Source organism: Papio anubis, chromosome 1 (assembly GCF_008728515.1).
Source record: "Papio anubis isolate 15944 chromosome 1, Panubis1.0, whole genome shotgun sequence".
Classification (NCBI taxonomy): domain Eukaryota; kingdom Metazoa; phylum Chordata; class Mammalia; order Primates; family Cercopithecidae; genus Papio; species Papio anubis.
This window is the reverse complement of record NC_044976.1, coordinates 8,193,842-8,219,571: the sequence shown is the minus strand read 5'-3', so window position 1 is coordinate 8,219,571 and position 25,730 is coordinate 8,193,842. Positions and strand designations below refer to the sequence as shown.

Sequence of the window (25,730 nt, the reverse complement as noted above, 5' to 3'; positions counted from 1 at the left end):
TCTGCTGGTTCCCTCATTCAGTTCCGAGGTGACTACTTCCCCAGGGAGGTTACCTGCTGGCTGCAGACCCGGCCACCCACCTCTTCCAGGAGTCCCATGACCTAGGGGCACCAGGCTGCATGGACGAGGACCAAGCAGCCCTGGGAGCCTGCACCACAGACGTCGTGTGTGGCTGTCAACTCGCTGCCATCACAATCAAAGTCACAGCAGAGGACCAAGAAAAAGAGAGGTGGGGAGGCTTCCAAAGAGAAATATGTAAGCATTTGCACATGCTTGACCACCCCAACACTTTCCCCAGTATCTTTCAAAGGTTGAGGTGGGGGAGGAGGAACAGGAGGAGGACCTCCTTCTCCAGGAGAAACTGCAGGCTTGGAGACTTGAACACAGAGTCAGCATCTGTATTCCTGACCTCTGGTGGGGGGCCTCACCCCCCTCCGCCTCTTGCCTGGCCTGCAGGGTGGGGTTAGAACTCAGGGTGCTGAGCCAAAACTGCCCTTTAAGGACAGTCAGCCCATGGGCGGATGGAGTTTTCCAGCCCCCTTGCTTCCCGATGTGGGACTTGCAGGCGGTAGAAGGGACTCATGCAGGCAAGGAGCTCTGAGAGAGGGCCATGCATGGGGTGAGCTGTTCTGCAATGCCAGGCCCTCCTGCTACCATGGGCTCCCAGCTGGGCAGCCATGGAGCCTCCATTCCCACACCAGCACCGTGTTCCTGCACATGGGCTGCATTTACACAGTCTGAGAAAGTCCACTCCCCTTCCCAAAGGGACAGGTGGAGTTCGCTGTTGACTCAGCCTGTTTCTGATCTGCGTGCTCCTCCCCAAATTCGTGACTGAACAAGTCCCTCGGGACTGTATCTCAAAGGAGCCCACTCAGAAGCCTCCAGCAGGCTTCTGAGAGACTCTAAGCCTGTGTAATGAGTGAGAGAGGTCACTAGCGTTCATTTACCGGAGAGGCCCTAGTATCCCCAAGGTTACCAACCCCAGCTTGATAATATGCTGGCAACTGGGCTAGAATTTGGTCAACTGAGGATCAAACCTGGAGGCAGGTCACCCAGAGAAACAAAGACCACCTACTCATTAATTCATCCATCTATCCATTTATCCATCAATTCATTAGTCTATCTGCTTTCCATCCACTCATCCATCCGTTCACTCATCCATCCATCCATCCACCAACCCATCCACCTGTTCATTTATTTATCCATCCATCTATCCATCCACTCATTCATCCATCCATCCATCACTCATCCATCCATCTGTTCACTCATCCATCCACCCACCTATCCCATCCATCCATCCACCCACTCATCCACCCATTCATTTATCCATCCATCCATCCAACCATCCATCCATCCATCCATCCATCCATCCACCCACCCACCCACTCATCCACCCATTCATTTATCCATCCATCCATCCAACCATCCATCCATCCATCCATCCATCCACCCACTCATCCATCCACCCACTCATCCATCCATCCACCCACCACTCATCCACCCATTCATTTATCCATCCATCCATCCATCCAACCAAACATCCATCCATCCATCCATCCATCCATCCACCCATCCATCCATCCATCCACCACTCATCCATCCATCTGTTCACTCATCCATCCACCCACTCATCCACCCATTCATTTATCCATCCATCCATCCATCCACTCACTCATCCCTATCCACCCACTTATCCATCCATCCATCCACCCACTCATCCATCTGTTCATTTCATCCATCCATCCACCCACCCACCCACCCATCCATCTATTCATTTATCCATCCACTCATTCATCCATCCACTTTTTCATCCACTCATCCATCCATCAATCTAAACACTCATCCACCCACCTACCTACCCATCCACCCATCCGTCCATCCTTTTGTTCAACCACTTATCTATCAATCCAAACATTAATCTGTTAATCTATCAATTCATTATCCACTCATCCATCCATTATTCACTCATCTATCCATCCATTCATCATCCATCCATCCAACCAATCATTCATCCACCTATTCATTCATCATCCATCATCCATCCATCTGTCCATTCATTCATGAGGCACCGTTAGGTAATCTAGCAGACTCTGGGTAGAATTCCTCACTTAACCAGATGCAAAAGTTGCCTCTGAGGGTCTGAATACACTGGAATATCAACTTTAAAACACCTTAGTTCCAATGACTGTATCAACTTTTGGCCTAAGCCCAGCCAGGACCATGGGGACAGAGAGAGGGCATTGCCTCTGACAGCAGAGGGGACACTTACGATCGAGTCCGTTCAAGTAGCGCATTCGGATCTCACAGTGGCCCCAGACGGCACTCACTACAGGATACAGTTTTTTGCCCTTGAGTCCCCGAAAAGCCACTCCCATGTACTGTCCATCCACAATGAAGCTCAGCGTCCCATCGTCCATGTCCAGGGCTACCAGGAAGGAGTCAGGGACAATGAATGTCTCATCTGGTTCCAGAAAGGCTGGGTATGTTTTGCTTGGCTGGTTCTTGCCATCATGGTAGAGCCGGTTGCGCCCCAAATCCCAGCCCCAGGACTCGTGATTATTCCCCACGAGGGTAGTGTACCCGACCGAGTGCAGGGGGGCGTCTGCCGTCGCCACCCCCACCACGGCGTGTGTGCCCCGCTGTCTCATAGCCCATGTGATCTGCCACACGTGCAGCCCACGGGTATACCCGACTTTGCCCCTGATAGCGTCTGTGCTCTGGGCCACCGGATGCCGGTGAAAGATGAGTTTGTCGTCTTCCTTCACGAAGACGTTGAGCGACCGGTCGTTGTTGTTCCACGAATGCAGCAGCTGGACGTCGTAGGACACAGGGGGCATGTCCAGTAGCAGATCCAGCCGGGTGGGCTTGCAGTAATCCAGACCCTGGAGCTCCTGCTTCAGGGGCCGGTACGTGGGGTCCCTCATGTCTACAGTCTTGATCCCTCCAGTGACCTTCTGACCCATGTTCGCCCTGGTTTCACCTTCTCACCGACTCCCAAGGCAAACTCATCAATCTCGTGGTCTTGTCTCCAGTATTCTGATTGGGGCCAGACAGAATTCCTAAGGCGGGCTGCCAGGAGACCTCTGCAAGCTGCACAGCGTTCAGTATTGCCTAATGGACGGAAAGACAAACAACCGGTGAGCGGGGCTGCGGGATGAAGGGGAAAGTTAACCCGGAGGTCGAGGCGACCACATCAGCACGTCCCGGCAGCCTGCACCTGGGCTCCGTCACGCCTGACATGGACAGGCTGGAGTCTTGGCGTGGAATGAAATCCCCCGTTCCCTGGCTAGTTTGTCACAAAGGAAAGGGGCTGTCCGTCCACCCGGCAGACTGCATGGAGAGGTGGGCTTGGGGGCTGCGTGTCACCCTCATCTGTGTTGGGTGCAGGCATACGGCTGATGCCCACCAAATACCTCATCAGGGTTCCACAGGACGGCAGGCCATGGTGTCACAGAACCAGGACTCAGCCACGACAGTGGGCATCTGCTTGGTCAAAACAGAGGGAGGTGGTTGGCCCTTGCCTTGCTGTTCAGAGGGGAAGTGGAGCCCCAGGTAGCAGCAGAGGCTGTGAGGATGCCAATCCCAGCTCCTCCTCCCTGTCTCTGTCTCTGTCACAGCCACCTCCAGCGGACGCACCACCAATTCACCCCAGAGAAGGGCTCTCTGGTGCAGTCGGACGGTTCAACTCAGGCATCTGTGTACGCTTGGCGGGAAGGGCCCCAGGAGCCTCCTCCGCCAGCAACATTCTTCTCAAGGGCAGGCCTCGATTCAGACAGCATGGGGGGCTCATCCCCCGACCCCCAGGAGTTCTTAGATGACTGCCCACCTCTTTTTCCTGCCCACACCCTTCAACTAGAAGCCAGGGTTTCGCCCTCTGGGTCTCAACAGCACGTCTAGGGAGGAGAGTCCAACGCTAAGATGCCTCGTTCCCTCTCTGGCCTCACCATTCCCTGGGTCCTTCAGGAGGGAGAACAGGGACTCCGGGATGGGGGAGAGATCTCACTGCATCATCTACCCCATCCTCTCCACTGGCAGCCCGGGAAGAATTCTTTTTATTTTTTGAGACAGAGTCTTGCTCTGTCACCCAGGCTGGAGTGCAGTGGTGTGATCTCGGCTCACTGCAACCTCCACCTCCTGAGTTCAAGTGATTCTCCTGCCTCAGCCTCCGGAGTAGCTACGATTACAGGCACCCACCACCATGCCTGGTTAATTTTTGTACTTTTAGTAGAGACGGGGTTTCACCATGTTGGCCAGGCTGGTCTTGAACTCCCTGACTTCAAGTGGTCCACCTGGCCTGGCCTCCCAAAGTGCTGGTCAGGAAGAGTTCTATCCAAGGAGGAGAAGGCAGCAGAAGATTTGAGCCTCGTTCAAGAGAGAAGTTTCTTTCTGCCATCAAGAACCTCCTTGGTCTCTGGAAGGGACCAGAGAGGCCAGGGAGAGCAGCCTGGTTTGAGGTCAGGCTCCTAGGATCCACCAGGCTAGGGGCAAGGCAGGCTCCTGGCTGAAGAAACGGTACTAAAGGAGCCTGCAGGGGGTGCCTGGGCGGTAGGCCATTGGAGCCTTGGCTGCCGGGAGAGAGTCATGCTGGGTCGCTTGTTACTAGGGTGCCCAAGTAAAGGAGACAAAGAGAATCCAAAGGAACCCAGGGTGGGGGAGGCCGTGGGCTCCCAGACACAGGGAAATCCAGGAATCTCCAAGGGCTGACCTCCCCGTTCAGTGTGGGGCCAGCCAGGCCAGGCTCTGCAGTGGGGCTGGCCTCCAGCTCCCTCTCAGCTGGGAAGAGGCCCCACGAGACCCTGTCCCCGGGGCGGCCAGGCCTCCAGGAAGTTTGGTCCTGGCAGAACCTTCCCATGTGGGAACCCTTGGTGCCCCGACCCCCTTATCTCAGGGGCCAGGTCATGCTTCTTGCCCTCCCCTTTCTGATGTGAGACAGAGGGTTCTTTTTTTTTTTTTTTGAGATGGAGTTTTGCTCTTGTTGCCCAGGCTGGAGTGCAATGGCGCGATCTCATCTCACTGCAACCTCCGCTTCCTGGGTTCAAGTGATTCTCCTGCCTCTGCCTCCCAAGTAGCTGGGATCACAGGCGCCCACCACCGCACCCAGCTAATTTTTTCTATTTAGTAGAGGTCAGGTTTCACCATGTTGTCCAGGCTGCTCTCGAACTCCTGAGCTCAGGTGATTCACCCACCTCGGCCTCCCAAAGTGCTGGGATGACAGGCGTGAGCCACCACGCCCAGCCACAGACAGAGGGTTTTGATCTCAGGGGCACGGTCATCTCTTCAGAGACAGGGTAGGACTCCTTGTGTCCAGTGTCTGCAAAACCATTAGAGCGGAGGTGTACCCTCTGCAGCCTGGAGGGCCGCCCTGGTTCCAGAAAGTTCTGTGAATACTGTGACCTCACATCCATGATCTCCCAGGAAAATCCCATTTTCAAGCTTTCAGTTCCATCTCCTCTCCTGGGAGCCACTGAAACCTCTAGGACTCCCTCTATGCTGCTGCAGAGGGGCACCCCGTGGCTTTGGGGCCTGCGCCTCAAGCTGCGGGAGCGGGAGAGAGTTAGGTCTGATGTGGCGCCAGTGTGGCCTTCCCTGAATTCCCCTCTTCCCCAACCTCCACTGGAGCATTTTCTGAGCTGTAGGAAGGCCGGGCCGAGGCGGCTCTGGAGGTCAGAGCTGCAAGGAGTAGGGGCGAAGAGGACAACCCCCATCTCTGTCTGGACACCCCCTCCAGCTTGGTGCCCAGGAACCTCTCCATATTCTCAATTCCGCAGGGTCTTGTGGGCACAGAGGTCAGCTCTCTGGGAGGACGGGGCGCGAATTCCTTTCTAAGAGAGCTAGTTCATGTCATGCTTCCTGCAGCGTAGCCCCTCCACAGCCCCCCTGCCGCTCAACTGTCGCAGCAGGGAGGACCTTTCTCCTGGGATCTCGTCTGTCATGGAAGATCCGCCCTCTCTCCACGTGGGTGCGGGAGCAGGTGGGAAGAGTGGGGAGGAGGCTGGGGGAGGGAGGGGAGAGTGGGAGAGAAAGGTGGCGGGGAGGGGTCCTCTAGCAGGTAACTGAAAATGCTAGGAGGGACCATAACAGGGAGGTTGAGGGGGGAAGAGGTGAGGAGAGCAACACCTCAGAGGGGGAGAAAGGGTGAAGTGGGGTGAGACGGGAAGGACGGGGAGGGAGCGGAGGGAGGGGAGGGAGCTCTCAGGCTAATAAACCCAGGCCTGAACACACAGAATGCCTGTCTCAGCGAGACCGGAGATCAGTTTTTTCTGAAATGGGCGAGATAGTAAATGCCTGGCTTTGAGGGCCAGACAGTCTCTGCTGTTGTCGCGCAAAAGCAGCCACAGACGGGACATAAATAAACGCGTGTGGCTGAGTTCCAGAAAACTTTATTTATAAGGACAGGCCGGCCTGGGGTCCGCCAGCCAGAGCTTAAGACGGGGCCCTGCGTCGACTCCACTTAAGACATAGCCCTGTGGGGCTGGGGCAGGCATTAGCCGGATGGTGGTGTGGGGGGGGGGGGGGGCGGGGGGGGGGGGGGGTCCCTGGAGGCTGGGCCAGCCTCATCCCAGAAAGAGCCACCAGAAAAAGGTGGCTTCACCCCGACGTGGGACATCCACTGTCTGTCTGTCCAGGTCGGTTCCACAAGCTCTCCTAGTTTTGAGATGCCATCACCTCAGGTGGCCCAGCAAGTCCTCAACACCAATGCTGGGCTGAGCTCCCTAAACCTAACCCGAACCGCCACCCCTCCACCTCCACCCACCTTCCCCCTACCCCCTCACCCCAGCCCAGGCCTTGGATCACATGGCTGTGAGGGGTGGGGGTCTGTGGGAGGGAGGGCCTGGGAGGAGGGAGGCTGGGGAAAGAGGGTGGGGCGTTTTCCCTGGGCAGGGCAGGCAGGTAAAGGGCCTGCAGCACTGTGGGGTGACTCCCTCACAAGGGCACCCTAGGGAATGTGGCCCACCCACCCGGCCACTTCTGCCATCTGAGTCACCACCCAGGCGGTCAATCACTGTGGTGGCCCTGGGGCTACTCTTGACTCATCTGTCACCCGCCCTGTGTCCAGGCTATGGTTAAAGATGACAGTGCCTTCCCACCTTCCTGTTGTCCACACCTAGCCACCTCCTTGCTGTGCAGGAACACTGAAACCATCCATCTGTCCTCCTCCTTCTATTTTAAAATGTGGCCGCACAGATCCACCCTTCCTGTGGGTCCCCAGGAGCTGGACTCGCCACCTCCCCCGGAACTGCAGTCCGGCGGGCGCTTCCCCAGCCCTGTTTCCTGAAGATTCCAAGCTCATGTGCCGAGACAGTAGCTCCAGCCACCAAGATCCACCCTGAGGGCGCTGGCGTCACTGCATTTCCACTTTCATTTATTTCCTAGCCTGTGCTCCATTCACTGAACAAAGATCACTGTTCTCCCGTCTTCCTGGTCACCACATCTGGCCCGACAGAGGGACGCTGCCTTTGGGCCAAGACCCAAGGACTTGGAAGGCTGGGTTAGGGCAGACCAAGTTTAAGATCCCTTCTAAACCAAGGGTCAGCAAACTTCTTCCATAAGGGGCCAGATAGTAACCATTTAAGGCCCTCCGGACAATATGTAAATGAATGGGCATAGGTGTGTTTCAATAAAACTTTATTTACAAAAATAGACAGCAGGCCAGATTTGGCCCAGGAGCTGTAGTTTGCCGACCCCTGTTGTAAACCCATGGAAAATTGCTAATACGATCACCATAATTCCTGGACATGGTGCTCAGGATGGGGGGTGTGTACCACCCACAGGTGCCGAGTGACATTCACAGGTGCCTGGATGGCTCCTGTTAACACTGGACCGAGACGGACATCCCTGGGCCTGGAGGGCATCCAGCACTGGGCACCACACTTCAGGCAGGAGCTGGGAGAACAGTACAGGCCCCCGCTCTGGGAACACCTCCACTTACTGCTGCTCTGAGAAGCAAATGCAGATGCCTAGGCCTTGTGGGGCCCAGCAGCACCAGAGAAGCTTCGGGGCCTGGCATTGCTGAGCAGTTGGTGAGTTTCCAGGAGGTGGGAGGACTCAGCCTTCATCCCCACCCAGGAGGAGCAAAGTACAAGCCACAAAGGGCGTGGCTTGTACTGCCCTGCAGGGCTGGAACAGGAGAGCAGAGGATAGATGTGGCCTTGCTGCTGCCACCACCACCCCCCACACACATGCAAGCACCCATGCCTACATGCACACACGTGTGTACACCCATACACACACGTGTACTCTGTGTGCCTGCACACTGACAGTAAGGGCAGCAGCTGAGACTAACAGAGGCGTCACAGTCCAGGCAGTGCCCTGGCTGGCGGCGCCTGCTCTCCACTCCCTTAGTGAAAGTTTTTATCCCCAAAAGCACATTCTTGCATTAGCCACCATGTCCCCAGGACCGCACCTGCCTCCTCCTCTGCACAACTGTCTCAGCCAAGCCCCACAACAAACCAGTTCCCGGCCTGTACCCCTCCTGCCCCACCAAACTCTACTCACTCTAAATAATGACAGTTCTCACTGCACGCAGCCCTCAGGCTGCAAGGGTCAGCTGTCGCACGCAGGGGTCCAGTGTCTGGTGCTTCCTGAAGACCAGGCTGTTACCTCATCACAGGCATGAATGCCGTGAGGGTATTTCAACCAGGAGAAAGAGTGTGTATGTGTATGTGTGTGCATGTATGTGCGGTATGCATGTGTGTGTGTAGATATGTGAGGTGTGTATGTATCTGTGTGTGTGGTGTGTCTGGATGTGTGTATATGTGTGTGGTATGTATTCATGTGTACATATGTGTGTGCTGTGCGTGCATGCATGCATGTATATGTGTGTGCGTGTATGTACATGTATGTCGTGTGTCTTCATGTGTCTGCGTGTGTGGAGTGTGTCTGTGTGTATACATCTGTGTGTGCAGGAGCTCTAACTGCAAGACCCTCCTCCTCATGGGCAGCAGGGAGCTCACCAGTCACTCTGGGTCAGGAACTCCTAGCAACATTTTCCCATAAGATCCGATTAAAGTAAAGATCAAGAAGGGTCAAGAGAGAAAAACAGCCATAAAACAGTGGCTTGGGAGCTCCCGAAAGGACCTTCCTCACACAACTGGCCCAGAGGCCGTGAGTCACGGAGAACAGCTGCATCTCATCTGGGTCGAAGAGCCGATGCTGGTGGCGGATTGTGTGTGACGTGAGTTCCCTGACACTTGCTCAGGACATGTCCCGTGGAGAGCTTCCTCCGGAGGAAGGCAGGCGAGCCGTCCACACACCCACGCTCCTGCACGCCTCGTGTCAGAGATCAGCTGTCAAATCTGACGAGCATCTATGGCGCTGGCACCAAGGCCTCAGCCTCTCATGCTCCATGTCCCTCAGCCTTGCTGGTTGAGCTCAGCTGGGACAACCCCCTGACCCCACACTCACCTACCCCGAGTCCTGGCCCGGCACAGCTCAGGCCCCATCGTGCCACAAGCAGATGGGGGGATAAAGGAAGAGGACACGTCACCAATATCAAAGTCAAGCACATGGCGGGAGCGTCTGTCTCATGCATGAGAGGGCTCGGCTGGGGGAAGCAGAGAGGAGTGCAAAACGGGATGGAGGCAGGAACCACCGCCCGGACCCTCAGAGCCAGAGAGCAGCCACCGGCCCTGGAGTCACCTTGGCTTCCCCTGTAGAGGGATACACAGCCTGGAGGAGATTCTGCCTTTCCTACAACACAGTGAAGGCCACTAAAAGCTCTGGAGGAGGGGGAGGGGCTACCTGCAGGGACAGCAGATGACACGAAGCCCTGGGGTTTGGCTTCAGTGAACTTCTTCCCCCAGCAGGAGGAATACCCCACCACTACACACACACACACACACACACACACACACACACACACACATAAATTCTTGCATGAGTGAAAGGGGATGTCCCTTACACCCTTTGAGGGCAAAAGCCCTCAACCCAGTGTCTCCAGAGCAGCCATGGGACGGGGGTGGGTTGGGGTCCCAAACACCCACCAGAGTTGTATGTCTGTACTGGATTTCCTGGTGGCAGCCTGGGCTCTAAGCAGATGAGCTTCCGAAAGCCCCTACTCCCTTGGCCAGCTTTGAACAGCCATTTAAGGTTGTCTGGGTCCAGGGAAGAGGCCATCTTTGGATTTGCTGGGGGCCCCAGATCTTAGTAGGAAGGAAGAAAAGAACCTCGCAAAGCCTCCAGTTTCCTGGGCTCCTCCACGCGGGGGCAGCCAGGTCTGCAGATCCACAGGGAAGAAAGCCTGGAAATGAATGCTGATCCCCAGCAGGTGGAGAGGAGTCAAAAGCATCCCCGAAGTGCACTGTCTGGGAGTCCTAGACCCGGGACAGGTGAAGGGCACCTGTCTTCAGCCTTTAATGATCTAGGGAAGCCATTCTCTCTGAAGGCCGAGGGAGCCTGGAGTGGTAGGAGAGGCAAGGCAGGCCCCTGTGGTCGGAGAGTGCCTTCTGGATACAGCCACAGTTTGCTTTCATTATGCAAGGCAGAGAGGAATGTGTTGCTAGACACAGCACTACCACCGAGACAGGGGCGAGACAGTGCTGTGGCATGCACAGGGTTAAAAACAGTTGCCGTGGTGGCTCATGCCTGTCATCCCAGCACGGTGGGAGGCCGAGGTGGGTGAATCACCTGAGGTCAGGAGTTTGAGACCAGTCTGGCCAACGTGGTGAAACCCCATCTCTACTAAAAAATACAAAAATGAACTGGGCATAGTGGTGGGTGCCTGTAATCCCAGCTACTCGGGAGACTGAGGCAGGAGAATCGCTTGAACCCAGGAGGCGGAGGTTGCAGTGAGCCGAGATTGTGCCACTGCACTTGAACCTGGGCGACAGAGCGAGATTCTGTTAAAAAAAAAAAAAAAAAAAAAGTTGCAGGGGCTGCAAAGGATGTGGGGAAAGGACATTCCTACACAGCATGGGTGTGTGTTGAAGGGGGACAGACCCTGAACTGGGACAGCCTTCTAGGTGTCCATGTGCAAAACGCCCAACAATCACCCATGGCTCTTGTCTACCAAACCCTACAGGCCTGCACAGGGGCATGAGGATGAAGATGCTGGGGACAGCATGAGTCCCACCTCGTCCCCATCATGGAGCTCCATGCAGCCCCTCCAAAGGGGTGACGCAACAGAAAATGTAACGCGATGCTGTCACATTTTTAAAAGCAAATCACAGAACAATACGCAGATCATGATGCCATTTCTGAAAAAACAGAATTTAAAAAGATTCTCTCTGTGCACATTTATCTGTAGGTACAGAGAAAGGTCTAGAAGGATAAACATCAAACCTTTCACAACGGTTAATGCTGGTGGGTGGGAGGGAAAAAAACGCTTTGAATTGAATTTTTTAAAATGCATGTATTCCTTTTGAAACTAAAATGATGGTTAAGCACACAAAAGAGAATCAAAGGCTGAGAAACAATGATTTCACACACTATGTTTGCAAGAACAAGTTATCCCCAAAGCAATTCCTACAGGTTCTGCACCTGTGTTGCTTTTATAAAGCAAGCACAGTGTAATGTGTAGGCACTATTGTCCTGAATGTTTTTTCCATGAAGGTACGTGTTAAGGATCCATAACTGGCAGAAGGGCATTTAAAATGCTTTTTTTCCTTTTAAAGAGACAGGGTCTCGCTATGTAACTACCAGGCTCAAGCAATTCTCCTGCCTTGGCCACCCAAAGTGCTCAGATAACAGGTGTGAGCCACCATGCCCAGCCTGGCAGAAGGGTATTTAAATAAAGGATGAGAATCCTGGGGAAGCTTTGAGGCCATGCCAAAGAGGGACATTATGTCTACAGCGATCTATCCCAAGACTTCTGGTTATACTGCTTCAAAATTACAGATTTTGATTAGCCCAGTAAAAATGGGGCAGCTATCTCTCTCTACTGACCCAGAACACAAGAAGAGAACAGCTGGTCCGTCCCCATACCCAGCCAGGTGGCAGCTGCACAGCGGCTGTGCACGTGGCAAAGGCCAGGTGAGGCGGCCCCATCAGAAACACCGGTGGCTGTTCCGGCCCCGCCAGACCCACTCCAGGGAAGGGGAGGGGAGGAGGAATGAGGCTCTGAGAGCAGACCCTGGGAGAGGCTGAGACAGGCCAGACTGCACAGCACCTGCCTGCAACCCCCCAGTGGCATTTCAATTAAAGCCACAACCCTGCAGGCCCCACCTTCCCCCAAAATGCTTTCAGATCAATTGTCCCGGAGCCTCGCTTCCACTAAAAATTACCTGTTCGTGGTGGTGTTTAGGAAGAGGTCTGTTGAAGGAGCGGCTACACCCTCTTTTGGGGATGTAGCCAATGCGACTGGGGACAAACGGTCAGAAAGGGCAGGTAAGGGATGCACAGGGGTGGGTCGGTCACCAGGGAGTGGCAGACACTCACGCTCCTCCTTACGCCCGGTTCCCCCCCAGTGTCTGACTAACCCCAGAACAGTGAGACCATTGTTTTGCCCCAAGATGGGGAAAGAATGAAATTCAGGATGTGGAACAAGGTGACCTATTTATAAAGCCTCCTTTCACCTGAAGATCACGTAACTTCCCTCCCTCTGCCGCCCGTCTCACACACCAGTGGTGGCAGCCCAGGATTCTGCAAGAGAAACATGCCCCGAGCGATCTGCTATTTTATCAGAATGAACCTCTGCAGCCTGGCTCAGCCGCCGCCTGGGCTCTGCCTGCTCACTGGGCTCCTGTGCTCCCTCCAGCATCCTGAACATGAGTGGCAGGGACACTCTTGGTGGTGGAAGGGCTCAGGGAATGCTCCGTGCTGGCTGGGCCATGGAGCCCCTGGCAAAGGGGCCACCGCCAGCAGGGCTTGTGACACGTGGTTACCACCCTCCACCCCTCACCCTACCAACCGCCAACTTGAGGAGGGACCCCTCAAACAGGGATATAAAAATAAGTCTGTGCCCCTAGAATCAACAGGATCCTTCTGGAAAGTTCTGACAAGTGATTTTGGAGAGAAAATCCCACACGGTCCAGAGCTCTAGCCGCTGACCTCAAAAGACCCAAAATGCACCTGCTGTAAACGCCTATGGAAGGGCCCAGATGACTCACAGCACTTTCAGAGGGCTCGAATCAGTGGAGCCACGGCCTGGGAAACCAGCATGATATTCATATAGAGACTGAAAATTACAATAAATCGCAGCTGTAGCCTAAGCAGGGTGACGAGGACAACGAACTGTGCCTGGTGCAGACGAGAAGCCAGTTCTTGGAGGGACCCCAGGGACAGCAACCTTCCCGAAAGGTGACCCAGATAGCAGCAGACATGCTGTCCCACGGCAATGGGAATAAAATGGAGACTATGGACCACCAACACTGCCTGGCCTCGGGGGTCACACACTGGGTCCACCTGGTTCACACAGGCGGTGGGGCGCCCCAAAGAGTAGAGGCAGAAAGCCAGGGCCAACAGCAGCCCCGCGGCCATCTCCAAGAAAAGAGTCACCAACAGGATACCCACGGGACAGGCTCAGAGACCTGGTCCTCCTCGCCCTCTGATCCCCGGCAGCTCCCCAGAAGGCAGGAGACGGGAGCTCGAGGCAGGGTAGATCCGGTGGGCCCAGTGACTCCCAGGAGGAGGCTCTGCAGAGAAGCTGGTTCTCTGGAAGGGCCTTGCTCCAGCCTAGCCTCCCGAGGGACTCCAGAGCTCAGGGTTGCCTGGTTGAGAGGAGGAGGCTGGAGTGCATCCAAAGTCTGCCACTTCCCCCCAACAAGGCAGTCTCCTGGACACAGGGGATCCAACCAAACCCAGGCTTTCAGGGTGCCAAGGCCTGAATGGGAGGCGGTGACACACTGATCTCTCTCTGTGGGATGTGCCAGCTGGCAAAGGTCACCTCTGGGAGTGGTCCTTGGGTCACCCTCATGTCCCTCCAGGGATAATAAGCAGGAGGGTAACCAGGAAGGGGCTGGGGAGAGGATCTGAGGACTCAGGAAGCATCAACCCAGAGAGATTTCAGGGGTCATCACCCAGCCTACATGAGAGTCAGGGGGCCGGGTATCCACGCGTTCCCCCCTGAGGCCCAGGCGGCTGCCCTCAAACCACCTGGGGGAATAGGAAGGGCAATGTTCATGATTTCACCACAGAATCGCCTAACTAAAGCTCCAGGCACAAAGTAGGAGCTTCATACATGCCGCTCCCTGCCCTCCCCTTGCCGCCTCTCAACACCTGAGGCTATCGGGGGACACCTGATAGCTTGGAATCTTGAATGCCAAGTGTAGGAGAGCACTCAGCCGGGGAATGCCATGGCAGGTGCTGGTCCTACAGCTCACAGGGGTCGTGACCCAAGTTGCTTGGCCCCGTCACCAGACCCACAGGCCTCCCTCTATCTGGCAGTGAGGAAAACAGGAAAGGCCCTGTTTTACAGGAGTGGTTCTCAAAGTGGGGTCTCAACCCGCAACATCAGTCAGCATCACCTGGGAACTCAGAGATGCAAATTCCTGACCCCGTTAGACTTTCTGGATCAGAAACTCCGTGGGGTGGCCTGAATTCTAGAGCCTTCCAGGGCACTATGATGAGGCCAGAGATTGAGAACCACTGGTTTCAAGGAATGATGCCTCAACAGTTTAGAATCTCAGATCTCTATTATATGAAAACTATCAGGATTACACTTGTACCAGAATTTAAAAAAATTATCTTGATATGAAATATTTCAAATGTTAGACATTCTCATAAGAAATCTCAATACAGAAATGTAAAAAGCATAAAGTGTTTCCTCTCACCCACTGCCCAGGGAAGCACAGAGGTGTGTCCTTCTAGAACATTCTGGTGCATATGAGAATAGTCTATTTACAGCAAAAGATCACACTGCAGATACGAATCCACAGTTTGCTTTTTCCATCGTAATATATTAGCTCCTCCATGAAATTTATGTTAGTGGCTGCATAATATCCCATTATGTGCTATTATAATTTTGGTGACATTCCCTCCTAGATGGACATCTAGGCTGTTTGCTGTAATCACGGTCATGTGTGGGGAGTTAATTATTTCTCCATAACAGGATGGCCTTAGAGCAGCTTCTTTTAATTTAGTTCACAGCCACCTCTCCTCTTACCGCTCTCAAAATCTTGGACCTCGGGACCATCCGCCCCACCATCTACTTTTAGAAGAAAATCAAGTGTCCAAGTAACCCACCTCCAGATTCCTGATCTTTGCAACTGACTGAGGCAAGCCCAGGGTGGTGGGGAGTGTCTGTGGAGATAGCTGGACTGGAGGTTTCTCAACTGGACCTCGACTGGATCTCGGCCAATGAACCTGAGAGGACTGTAAAAGGACTTAGGCTGTGCGCCTCCTTGTGCAACCCAATCGCCATTTCCCGTGTGGGATTTCACGGAACTGAGCAGGATGCCAAGGGAGGGGTAAATCCCGGGGCCTCCCAGGCAGGTGGTGAATAAAAAAAGGACTTCAACATACTTTTCAGGCCACAGTAACCTTCGGGCACTTCCTCTTACATGCCAGAGGTCTCCCTCCTCCAATTCCATCAACCTGGAACACACGGGTCAATACTCAAGAGGGGAGGGTCCCAGCAAGTTCAAAGGCAGTGAATAAATTCATCCTCAACTTCCCAGGCAAGTAGAAAGGCCTGGGGGCCAGAATGGCATGGCACCAGCTCGTCACATATAGGATAAGGCAAGGAGTGTGGAAGTGCCTCCCCAGCTAGCGAGTGGAGTATTACCCACCAAAAATGCTAATGGGGGCTGGGTGTGGTGGCTCACACCTATAATCCCAGCACTTTGGGAGGCTGGGGTGGACAGATCTCTTGAGCCCAGGAGTTCAAGACCAGCCTGGATAACACAGGGAAACCTTGTCTCTACAAAAAATACAAAAATTAGCTGGGTGTAGTGGTACATGCCTATAGTCTCAGCTACTTGGGAGGCTGAGGTAGGAGGATTGCTTGAGTCCAGAAGGTTGAGGCTGCAGTGAGCCAAGACTGCGCCACTGCACTCCAGCCTAGGCAACAAAGTGAGACTCTGTCTCAAAAAAACAAAAAACAAAAAACCTGCTAATGGGAAGGATCTCTGTACAAGAGGGCAAGGGAAAAGGTTTCCTATGTCAAGTGAAAAAAGGGTCATAACTGCATCTGCCCTGAGACTAAAACCTAGAAAAAACTGTATTGGCATACTCAGGAGAGAGGTAGAAAGGAGCCTGGAGAAATGAAAATGTCGCTGTGTTTAGAGTGGTGAGCTTATGAGTTCCCTCCCTTTTAAATTTCTTTACTGTTGTTTTGTTACTGTTGCAAAAACACAAATGGATGAGCCCGAATGTCCATCGATGGACGCATGGATAAACAAATTGTGGTATACACATTCAGTGGAATATTATTCAGCCATAAAAGTACTAGTGCATGCTACAGTGTGAATGAACCCCAAAAACTTTAGATTAATGTGAAGGAAGCCAGATATAAAAGGCCACACATTGTATGATTCCCTTTCGATGAAATGACCAGGATAGGCAAATCCATAGAAACAGAAAGCAGACTGGTGCTTGCCTGGGGCCAGGAAGCAGGGGGACGGGAAGTGGCAGAGGTCTCTTTTAGGGGTGATGAAACTGTTTTGGGACTCGAGCCTCTTTTAGGGGTGATCAGACTGTTTTGGGACAAGACAGAGGTGGTAATATACCATATTGTGAATGGACTGAATGCCACCGAATTATACTCTGAAAAAGATGAATGTTAGGTGAATTTCACCTCAATAAAAAATAAATAAATAAATAAATGGATGAAAAATGTCCACCTCTCCAAGATCCACATGGACAGGGGGTGGGTGTGGATGGGGGTGCAGGGCAGAGAGAGGCACAACCTGGCTGGTTGGACTGGGCTTGTTAGCCCAGAGTTACACAAAAGGACACCGTTAACGACGCTCAGATGTGGGGAGTAAAGAGCCTTTGAGAGCAGAATTGCTGCAGGCCAGGCCTCTGCCCCTCCCCTTTCTGTTCTCCAAAGGAAAAAGTGCAGTGCCGTGGTTTGGCAGCCCTTGCTGCCCCGAGACAGCACCTGTAGACCGAGTTTCTCCGGAGTTCGGGATGTGTGCCTGCATCTCCACCCCTGGGCCCAAACTGTGGTCTGGGGAGGGGATGACCTTGCGGGCTGGCGGGGGATGAGGACATGGGAGAACCGATGTCAGGGTGATCCCTACCCTGGGCACAAGGCAGAATGAGGCAGGAGAGGAACGTTTGGATTCCTAGGCGCCTACTTTCTCACTGAGCAGGTCGACACCCTGAGGCAGCTCCAAACTGGCAAAGGCCCTACCTTCTGCTATCAGGGAATCACCCAGCCACCGGGATCCTCCGTGCTCTCCCACGGATGATGCTGGAGCCTGACCGCCACTATCAGCTGTACCATGGAGTGTCTGCCCACAGCTAGGGGTGCCCCAGGCTGATCACAGGGTCTCTGGACTTGTCGCTATGCAAACCTCTTCTCATGGGCTGCATTTCTTCATTCTCAGGTGGAGGGATCATCACTCACAGGCCTGGCACAGCCGTGCCCACGGATCCTCTCCTGGCCAGGCTAGCTCACACGGAACATGGGAAGCCGGCTGAGAACTCGACCATCCGAGGCCTGTGCGCTGAGTTGCTTGCTCATCCATCCCACAAATACCTGTTAAGCCCTTAAGACAGGTTAGAATGAGCTTCTCAAGACCTTGCTTTGTTTCTCAGTCCCTAAGTGCCTCAACAAGGTGGCCAATTCAAAAACACAGGCCAACTAGGCTGGGCACGGTGGCTCACACCTGTAATTCCAGCACTTTGGGAGGCTGAGGTGGGTGGATCACCTGAGGTCGGGAGTTTGAGACCAGCCTGACCAACATGGAGAAACCCCATCTCTACTAAAAATACAAAATTGGCTGGACGTGGTGGCGGACACCTGTAATTCCAGTTACTTGGGAGGCTGAGGCAGGAGAATCACTTGAACCCGGGAGGTGGAGGTTGCAGTGAGCTGAGATTGCACCATTGCACTCCAGCCTGGGCAACAAGAAGGAAACTCTGTCTCAAACAAAAACAAAAACAAAAACAAAAACACAGGCCAACGTGGTTAGTGTTCAGGAAGGGAGAAGAGGCCTTCCCCTGAACTGCTAGAAAACATCTTCCCCAAGGGGAAACTGGAAGGAACAAACAACATGGACAAGATGTCACCGGCAGAAGTGACCCAACCCGAGAGATGGTCTGGCAATGTTCAGCTGGTGAACAGTGGGAAAACACCCAAGTCCAAATAATGTGCCTCAGGGCTGGAATTCATTCCAAAAGTATTAAGCACCTACTGGATACACAGAACAGGCAGAACTTGCTGCCCTCAGGGAGCTTACTGTCTAGTGGGGGGAGGCAGGCAACATCCAATCATTTGAACAATGAGTGCAAAAGCTTCAGGGGAAGGGGCTGCTGGCAGTGGTTCTGCCCGCATCTCCGAACTCTCCCCCAGTGCCTCCCCCATGCCCTTGGGAAGCGGTGGCAGCTTGGGCATAGGTCTGCAGTGTACTGGTGGGGAGGGGTTTGTGCGCCCTGCTTCTCTGTTCTGACGCCAGAGGGCCAGGACCTAAGCACTGCGGGAAGTTTCTCAGAAAAGTAACTTGGATCTGGGGTGTGCCTATTCCATTTATCACATTTTGAAAACACAAGGGGAAAAAAGGGGAACTGGAAAAAAGGGAAATTGGCCCAATATCCATTGAATGGGCTAGTCCAGGACAGCAATCAGGGCCGGAAGAGGAAGAGACAAGAACAGAGGCACTTGCTTGTCCCGGCAGAGTCAGCCCAGTGTTGGAAACTGAAGCCCAGGACTGGCCTTTTGAGCTAGACAGTCTTCTCCCGTTCCTGCTCTGCCTCCCCGCACCGCAGCCAGGTACACACGAGGACTACAAATGTGCATTTCATGTGCTTGCCTTGCTGGGCAGAGCTGCTCCGCAACATCAGACAGGGTGCCTTGAGAAAGGTATTTCCTCTGCGAGCTGGACTTTCCATAAAATAAAAAACAGCAGCATGTTACCTTTGCAGGCAGAGGGGCGAGCAGGGGACGGTTGCGTCCCACGCCCCTCAGTGGCAGGGAAGGCCAGCCACATCACAGCACAGGCGGCTCAGACCACAGACCCAGGTGCTGTGGGGACCCTCCCCAGCCCCACAGGTTGCCGTCTTCCCGCCAGGCGTGGAGTTTCCACAGCTGGAGGAGGACCAACGTCCTCTCCGCCGAACACACTAACTATTTCTAACATGGTCCCAAGTTTCCGTTCCCATATCAAAAGCGCCTCTTTTCTGCTGAGGCAGCAAGACCTGCCAACAAAACAAGCCGCTGGGACCCACGTTTTCATAACACAACGCCTTGCCTTGAAATGCACTACAGTGAATCACTGAGGTTTAATTGTATCGGCAGCTGGGCCGGTGGCAGGAATCCGTGTGAAAGTTAGACCGCGGGGCTTGGGCCAGTCCCCAAACACCAGTGTCCCTGCCCTCCCCACCAGGCCCCTCCTCTGCTGATTGACAGCACCCCTTCTCTAGGCCCCCAAATGGAAAACCAGACAGGAGTGAGAGCCTGCCCAAGGAGACTCTGTCTCCTTTCTTGAGAACAGTTCCTGTAGGGGCGAGGGAACCAGTCACGCTGTGTGCCCTGCACCCGGGGACCCTAGGGCAGCCCACAGACTGTCAGCCAGGAGCTTGCTGGAAATGCAGAGTCTCGGGCTACCACCCCTGAATGGCACTGGCCCCAGACCTCCGGGTGACCCGCGTGCCCAGCTGGTTCAGCGCTGTCGGTGGGGGTCCTCCCGAGGTGGGGGGCTGGAGGAAACACACATGAGAAGCAAAAGGCGGAGGGGCTTCCATCCTTCTCCAAGTCAATCCTAAAATACAACTGACCTGAACCAGCCACATCTAGAGGCCGACCTGTGCCACGGAAGGAGCAGGCAGCATCCCCTGTCCTGCCGCCAGGTCCACAAGAATGGGGGGCGGGGCACATAAACAGGCTGCGATCCCCTTGCCCAGACCCTGTAGAAGCTGTCAATCACTCGGGGTCTGGGAAGACAGAGGTCAGGGCAATCCTGCTGGAGGCCCCTCCCCTCCTCACAGGCTCCCCGCTCTCCACCCTCCAAGCCCCTGACAGGCCCTCTCAGCTTCTCCAACGGTCCCTTAGACACGAGTGGCCACACCAGCCCTGCTAGTTCTTAAGAACCACATGAGTTATAATGACGTGCTTTTCACTTCAAACAACCCCACCTGACAGGAATCCCATCTGTGTGGGATCTTCCAGTGCCCCCTCCTCCATGGAGCCTTCCCTGGTTGGCCTCCACTGCCGCCGTCTCAGAGCACCTCTCCTTCGGCTCCAAACTCGCCCCGGAATTATCTCAGGACCCTGGGTCCTGCCAGAACCTGGCCTGGCTGTCAGTCACGGCCCTGAGTCCTAGTTGAAGTCCACGCCCCACCCGAGACCACCCACATGTGGCTGGCCAGTGAGCGTTCTCATGGTGTCCCAGATACCTACCGGGGGATCTGGAGTTCTCGAATGTTCCAGGCAAGTGCCTGGGAAAAGACCCAGGAGAAAAGCCCCACAGGTCCTCACCACTGGGGGAAAAATGACAGAAGAGGGGTGAGGGCAGCACCTCCGGAGCCCCCGCAGTAGGGGGCCTCCCTGCTGTGTCCCCAGGCCTGCCTTGCCTGGGCTGGGTCAGCCCTGGCCCAAGCAAGCTCCACCGTCTCCAAGGGGAAGCGGCCCTTGGTTACCACTGGCCTGGAGAACCAGAAGGCAAAACAAACACTGGAGGCCGCTCCCGGGCCCAGACTCGCTCCTCACTGCTGGGAACAATTACAAGGTAATCGGCCAGGTTTTCCAGAGTTCTCCAGAATGGGGCCAGGGTGTCCACACTCCTGTCCTGCGGCTGCTGCACCCTCCCCAAGACCCGGAGACCCCTTCATCCCATTCAGGAAAGCACAGCAGAGCAAGGCGGGTGCCCCCCAGGAAGTCGGGGCGAAGGCAGAATTGTGGCCCGTGCCACCCACGTTTCACAGCCATGAAGTCACATGGGGGAAGTGACGCCCCCCTCAGACCTCAAAAGGCAGCACTGAAGACCCCAGCCCTGCCTGCAGGGCCAGATTCAAAGGTGAAGCCGGTACAATTCCCTTCCCAGACCCTTTTCCAGCCGTGGCCAACTCTCTGGTTCCCAGGCAACTTGTCCTGAAATGAACAGAAACTCACAAGCAAAAGAGAAAGTACACTTCCTCCTGGGAGAGGCTGGGGCTGGCAGGAGAGTGGCCAGGGCAGCATCTGGCTGTGCCCCCTGCCCTCCCCAGCAAGTGCTGTCCTGGGGGGCCTTAGGTGCAGTGACCCCCACAAGTGCTGTCGTGGAGGGGCCTTAGGTGCAGCCAGGATAGCCTGGGCATGGATCCCCAACTGCCTCCTGTCACAGCACACTCAGAGCCCCCAGACAGTCACGAACCTCCTCCCTGGGGACAGGGTCTTCCCCTGGGCAGGGGCACCCCACAAAGGGGTCCTAGGGAGCCCACAGCCAGGGCCTTGGCTATGTCCCAGGTCTCCATGAGCAGAGGCCTGAAGAAACGGGGTAGGGGAGAGCTGAGCGATACCCCCCTCCCAACCTCCCTGTCTCCAGGTCTTGTGGGAGGAGGGAGGGGACAGGGGACCTGCAGGGAGAGATGTTGGCCCCTCCCCCATCTGAGCACTCAATGTCTTCCAGGAACCAATTCAAGCCATGCTCTCTCTGCCCTGCACCCCAGCTGAGGAGGTGGGAGCATCTCCATCCCTGCCTTTTTTCAGAGACAGGTTGCTGACCTTGGCCAGAGTGTTAGCAGCAGATCCATAGCCCTTCCGCGCAGGAAGAGACACCAGGTCACTCTCTTAAGTTACCCCTCCCGCCCCTAAAGGCACTCTTAGATACGTTTTTCCCCGTGCTTGTCTCTGGCTAGAGCAGCTGCCCTGGCTTCATGGGGCCTCCTCCCAGGAGAGAGACAGAGACAGAGTAGGGGAGCATGAGGAGAATGAAGGGAGGCAGGGAGAAGGGAGGTTCATCCTTTCCAGTGGCTCTGCAGCCTCCACGGATGTTGGCTCAGGGCCCCAGTGGCCAGGGTGTCCCCATCAGGAGGGTGGCCTGAGGCTCTGAGTGGGTGCCACCCCCGGAAAGGTACCTAAGTGGGGACCCCACCTCCGCAAGGCTGGAGGCACAGCACTCACAGCTGAAGGGGAGAAAAGCCCGCAGAGGGCTGGGGTGTGAGATTAGGGTGCACCTCTCCCCTACCCCCAGCCTTGCCCTGTTCTCCCATCCCCCCAAAGAGGGCTTCCTGTCTCCAAACCACGGAGGCCTTAAAGTTAAAACGAGTGAACAGTCTCACTGGCTAGGTGGGCAGGTGGCTGGCCAGGCGTGAGGTGCCCGCCCTGGCCACACTCCTCCCTTGAGTGTCAGGAGCCCTCTCCTCTTCCCCCCGCTAAGCCCCCGGCCTTGACCTCTTAGAGGGTCTTCAGAGCCAACTCCTGCCCTCCACGCCACCTCAGAGGGGGAGGCCGTTGAGTTGGAGCTAATACCGGGGATTAGGGGCTCAGATCCTGACTTCGATGTGCTGATACCATAAATGGACCGTTTCTAGGATAACCAGATGGAAACGACCAGAAAGCACCCCTTCCCCTCTCGTGTAGGCCCCTCGTCATCTCTTTCCACTGGGACAAGCAGAACTGATGGAAGAGTTTCTTAGAATGCCAGAGCATTTGGGGCAATGATGCCAGGGAGAGCTAGAAACATGGTCTGCAGCCAGATGCCAAGGGCCTTGAGTGCCACGATAGGGAGTCAGGCCCCAGCGCTGCAGAGCAGCCCCTCAGTGGGGACCAGCAGGCACCAGAAGGAGAGGTGGCAGGTCAGAAGGCTCCTTCCCCAAACTCACCCGCACCCCCCTGGGTCTCTGGACAGAGACTATAGAAAGAAGTATAAATGGAGATGGAGGGCTAGTGTCCCCCTCTTTCCGGGGAGCAGTGCAGTTCCACCACCTAATGATAAGACAACGAAGGGCAGTGGTTCCCTGAATGCAGCAACCGATGCCCTTTTATTGTCTCAGAGTGAGGGACCTGCCTGAGCCGGCCAGGAGTTGCGTCCTCACTAGCCCAGCACTACGGGTAAACCCAGGCAGTGGCCTCCGGCCCCTGCCCCAGCCCCAGACTCTTCCTTGAATGCACACAGGCAGATGATCCCCCACTCCTCTTTCTTTTGCTTTGCGGGAAGTAGTAAAGAACCAGGAGGAAAAATTAGAAAATTGGTTTTCAGTAAACAGAAAATTCAAAGTGAGTTAACAACCCAAGAAACAACATTTCAAATCAACAGCATGAGAGAGCGCTGCTCATTTTTCACCTACAGAGATGAGAACAATAAATGCCTACCCTGGAAGACTGCAGAGAGCCTCAGAGAAGAAAATGAACAGACACGAAGAGTCTAACAGTTCCCAGCACACAATAGGTCCTCAAACAGTGCCAGATGCTTACACAGCTCGGCATGGGGCACCCCTGAGTACCTTGTACTTGATATGTATTCATGGATTAGGTGGTGGCTATTGTGTGCACATGACATTCGGAGGGTAGAAACTCCAAAGATCATCTTCCAGCCACTGACCAAGGGACTAGAGAGCGACAACATTCTTTCTTTGTTTTTTCCACGGACAGGGTCCTGCCCTGTTGCCCAGGCTGGAGTGCAGGGGCACAATCATGGCTCACTGCAGCCTCAACCTTCTGGGCTCAAGCGATCTTCCCGCCTCAGCCTCCCAAGTACCTGGGACTACAGGTACGCACCACCACGCTCAGCTAGTTTTTGAGTTTTTGCAGAGATGGGATCTCGCTCAGGCTGGTCTTGAACTCCTGAACTAAGTAACCCTCCCACCTTGGCCTCCCGAAGTGCTGGGATTACAGGCGTGAGCCTATAATTGTAATTTCTACAGGCCCCGTAGAAATCAATATGGCAATTCCTCAAAAAACTCAAAATAGAATTACCATATGACCCAGAAAATCCACTTCGGGGTGTTCACTCAAATAAATGCAAAGCAGGGCCTTGAACAGGTATTTGTACACCCATCTTCATAGCAGCATTGTTCACAAAGGCTGAAAGGTGGAAGCGACCTGTGTCCATGGACAGATGAACGGAAAAGCAAAATGGGGCCCATCCCCACGATGAAATATTACTCAGCCTTAAAACGGAAAGACATTTTGATACATGCTATATGAGTGACTCCTGAACACGGTATAGGAAGTAAAGTAAGCCAGTCACAAAAAGACAAATACTGTATGACTGCACTTAGACGAGGTACCTAAGACAAGCGGATCCATAGAGACAGAACGTTGAATGGCGGTTGCCAGGGACTCCGGGGAGCAGGAATGGGGGGTCAGTGACTAATGGGCACAGAGTTTCCATTGGGGAAGATAAGAAAGTTCTGGAGATGGACAATGCTGATGGTTGTACAACAATATGAAGGTACCTAATGCCACTGAATTCTTTTTTTTTTTTTTTTTTTTTGAGACGGAGTCTTGCTCTGTGCCCCAGGCTGGAGTGCAGTGGCGCGATCTCGGCTCACTGCAAGCTCCGCCCCCCCCCCCCGGGTTCACGCCATTCTCCTGCCTCAGCCTCCCAAGTAGCTGGGACTACAGGCGCCCACCACCTCGCCCGGCTAATTTTCATGTATTTTTAGTTGAGACGGGGTTTCACCGTGTTAGCCAGGATGGTCTCGATCTCCTGACCTCGTGATCCGCCCATCTCGGCCTCCCAAAGTGCTGGGATTACAGGCTTGAGCCACCGCGCCCGGCCACTGAATTCTTAAAAATGGTTTTAAAATGGTAAATTTGGCCAGGCATGGTGGCTCACGCCTGTAATCCCAGCACTTTGGGAGGCTGAGACAGGTGGATCACTTGAGGCCAGAAGTTCGAGACCAGCCTGATCAACAAGGCGAAACCCTGTCTCTACTAAAATTACAAAAATTGGCCAGGCACGGTGGCTCATGCCTGTAATCTCAGCACTTTGGAAGGCTGAGGTGGGCGGATCACCTGAGGTCAAGAGTTCGAGACCAGCCTGGCCAACATGGTGCAACCCTGTATCTATTAAAAATACAAAAATTAGCCAGGCATGGTGGCGGGTGCCTGTAATCCCAGCTACTCGGGAGGCTGAGGCAGGAGAATTGCTTGAGCCCAGGAGGCGGAAGTTGCAATGAGCCAAGATCGCACCACTGCACTCCAGCCTGGGAGACAGACTCTGTCTCAAAAAATAAATAAAATAAACTGTTAATTTTATGTTACATGTATTTGCTACAATTGAAAAATGCTTTGTTTTATATAAAAATAAACAGAAACCTGAGATATGGAGATTAGGTGATGAAAGGAGTCCCTCTGTCCTGATGCCACTGGGACAAAAGCGAAAAAGTGTGAAGGAATGTGGCCGAGCATCCCTGGCCAGGCCCCACCTGCCTCTACGCCAGTCAACAGCCAGGTCGTCTCTACCTTCAGCTGTTTTCCCAGGAGCCACGCTGGAAAGGAAAACCAGCTGGGCAGAGGGAGAATGTTGCTATTTATTTGGCTCATGGGCTCCTTGGGCCTCTTTGGCAACCTCTTCTCCTTTCCGTTGGAATAAAAAAAAAAAGGACTGTGCTCTTCCCCGGGCCGCTTTGGGGGTCAGCCTATACTGGATGAGGCTGTTCACAGCAGGCTCACACTGCAGGCACTTCAGGAAGCTGGCAAGGAGGGCTGGGTATTGTGGCTCACGCCTGTAATCCCAGCACTTTGGGAGGCAGAGGTGGGCGGA

At 54.4% G+C, this 25,730-nt stretch overlaps 1 protein-coding gene across 2 annotated transcripts in view; it reads right to left on the bottom strand.

Moving 5' to 3' along the window:
• Positions 1 to 25,730, bottom strand: part of SPSB1 (splA/ryanodine receptor domain and SOCS box containing 1) — a 75,687-nt gene that overhangs the window by 8,307 nt on the left and 41,650 nt on the right. For both annotated transcript variants that reach the window (XM_009188522.4, XM_009188477.4), the window contains exon 2: positions 2,270 to 3,111. In XM_009188522.4, the coding sequence (XP_009186786.1) occupies positions 2,270 to 2,963 (694 nt within the window). In that variant the 5' untranslated portion in view covers positions 2,964 to 3,111. The remainder of the gene's footprint in view (positions 1 to 2,269; positions 3,112 to 25,730) is intronic.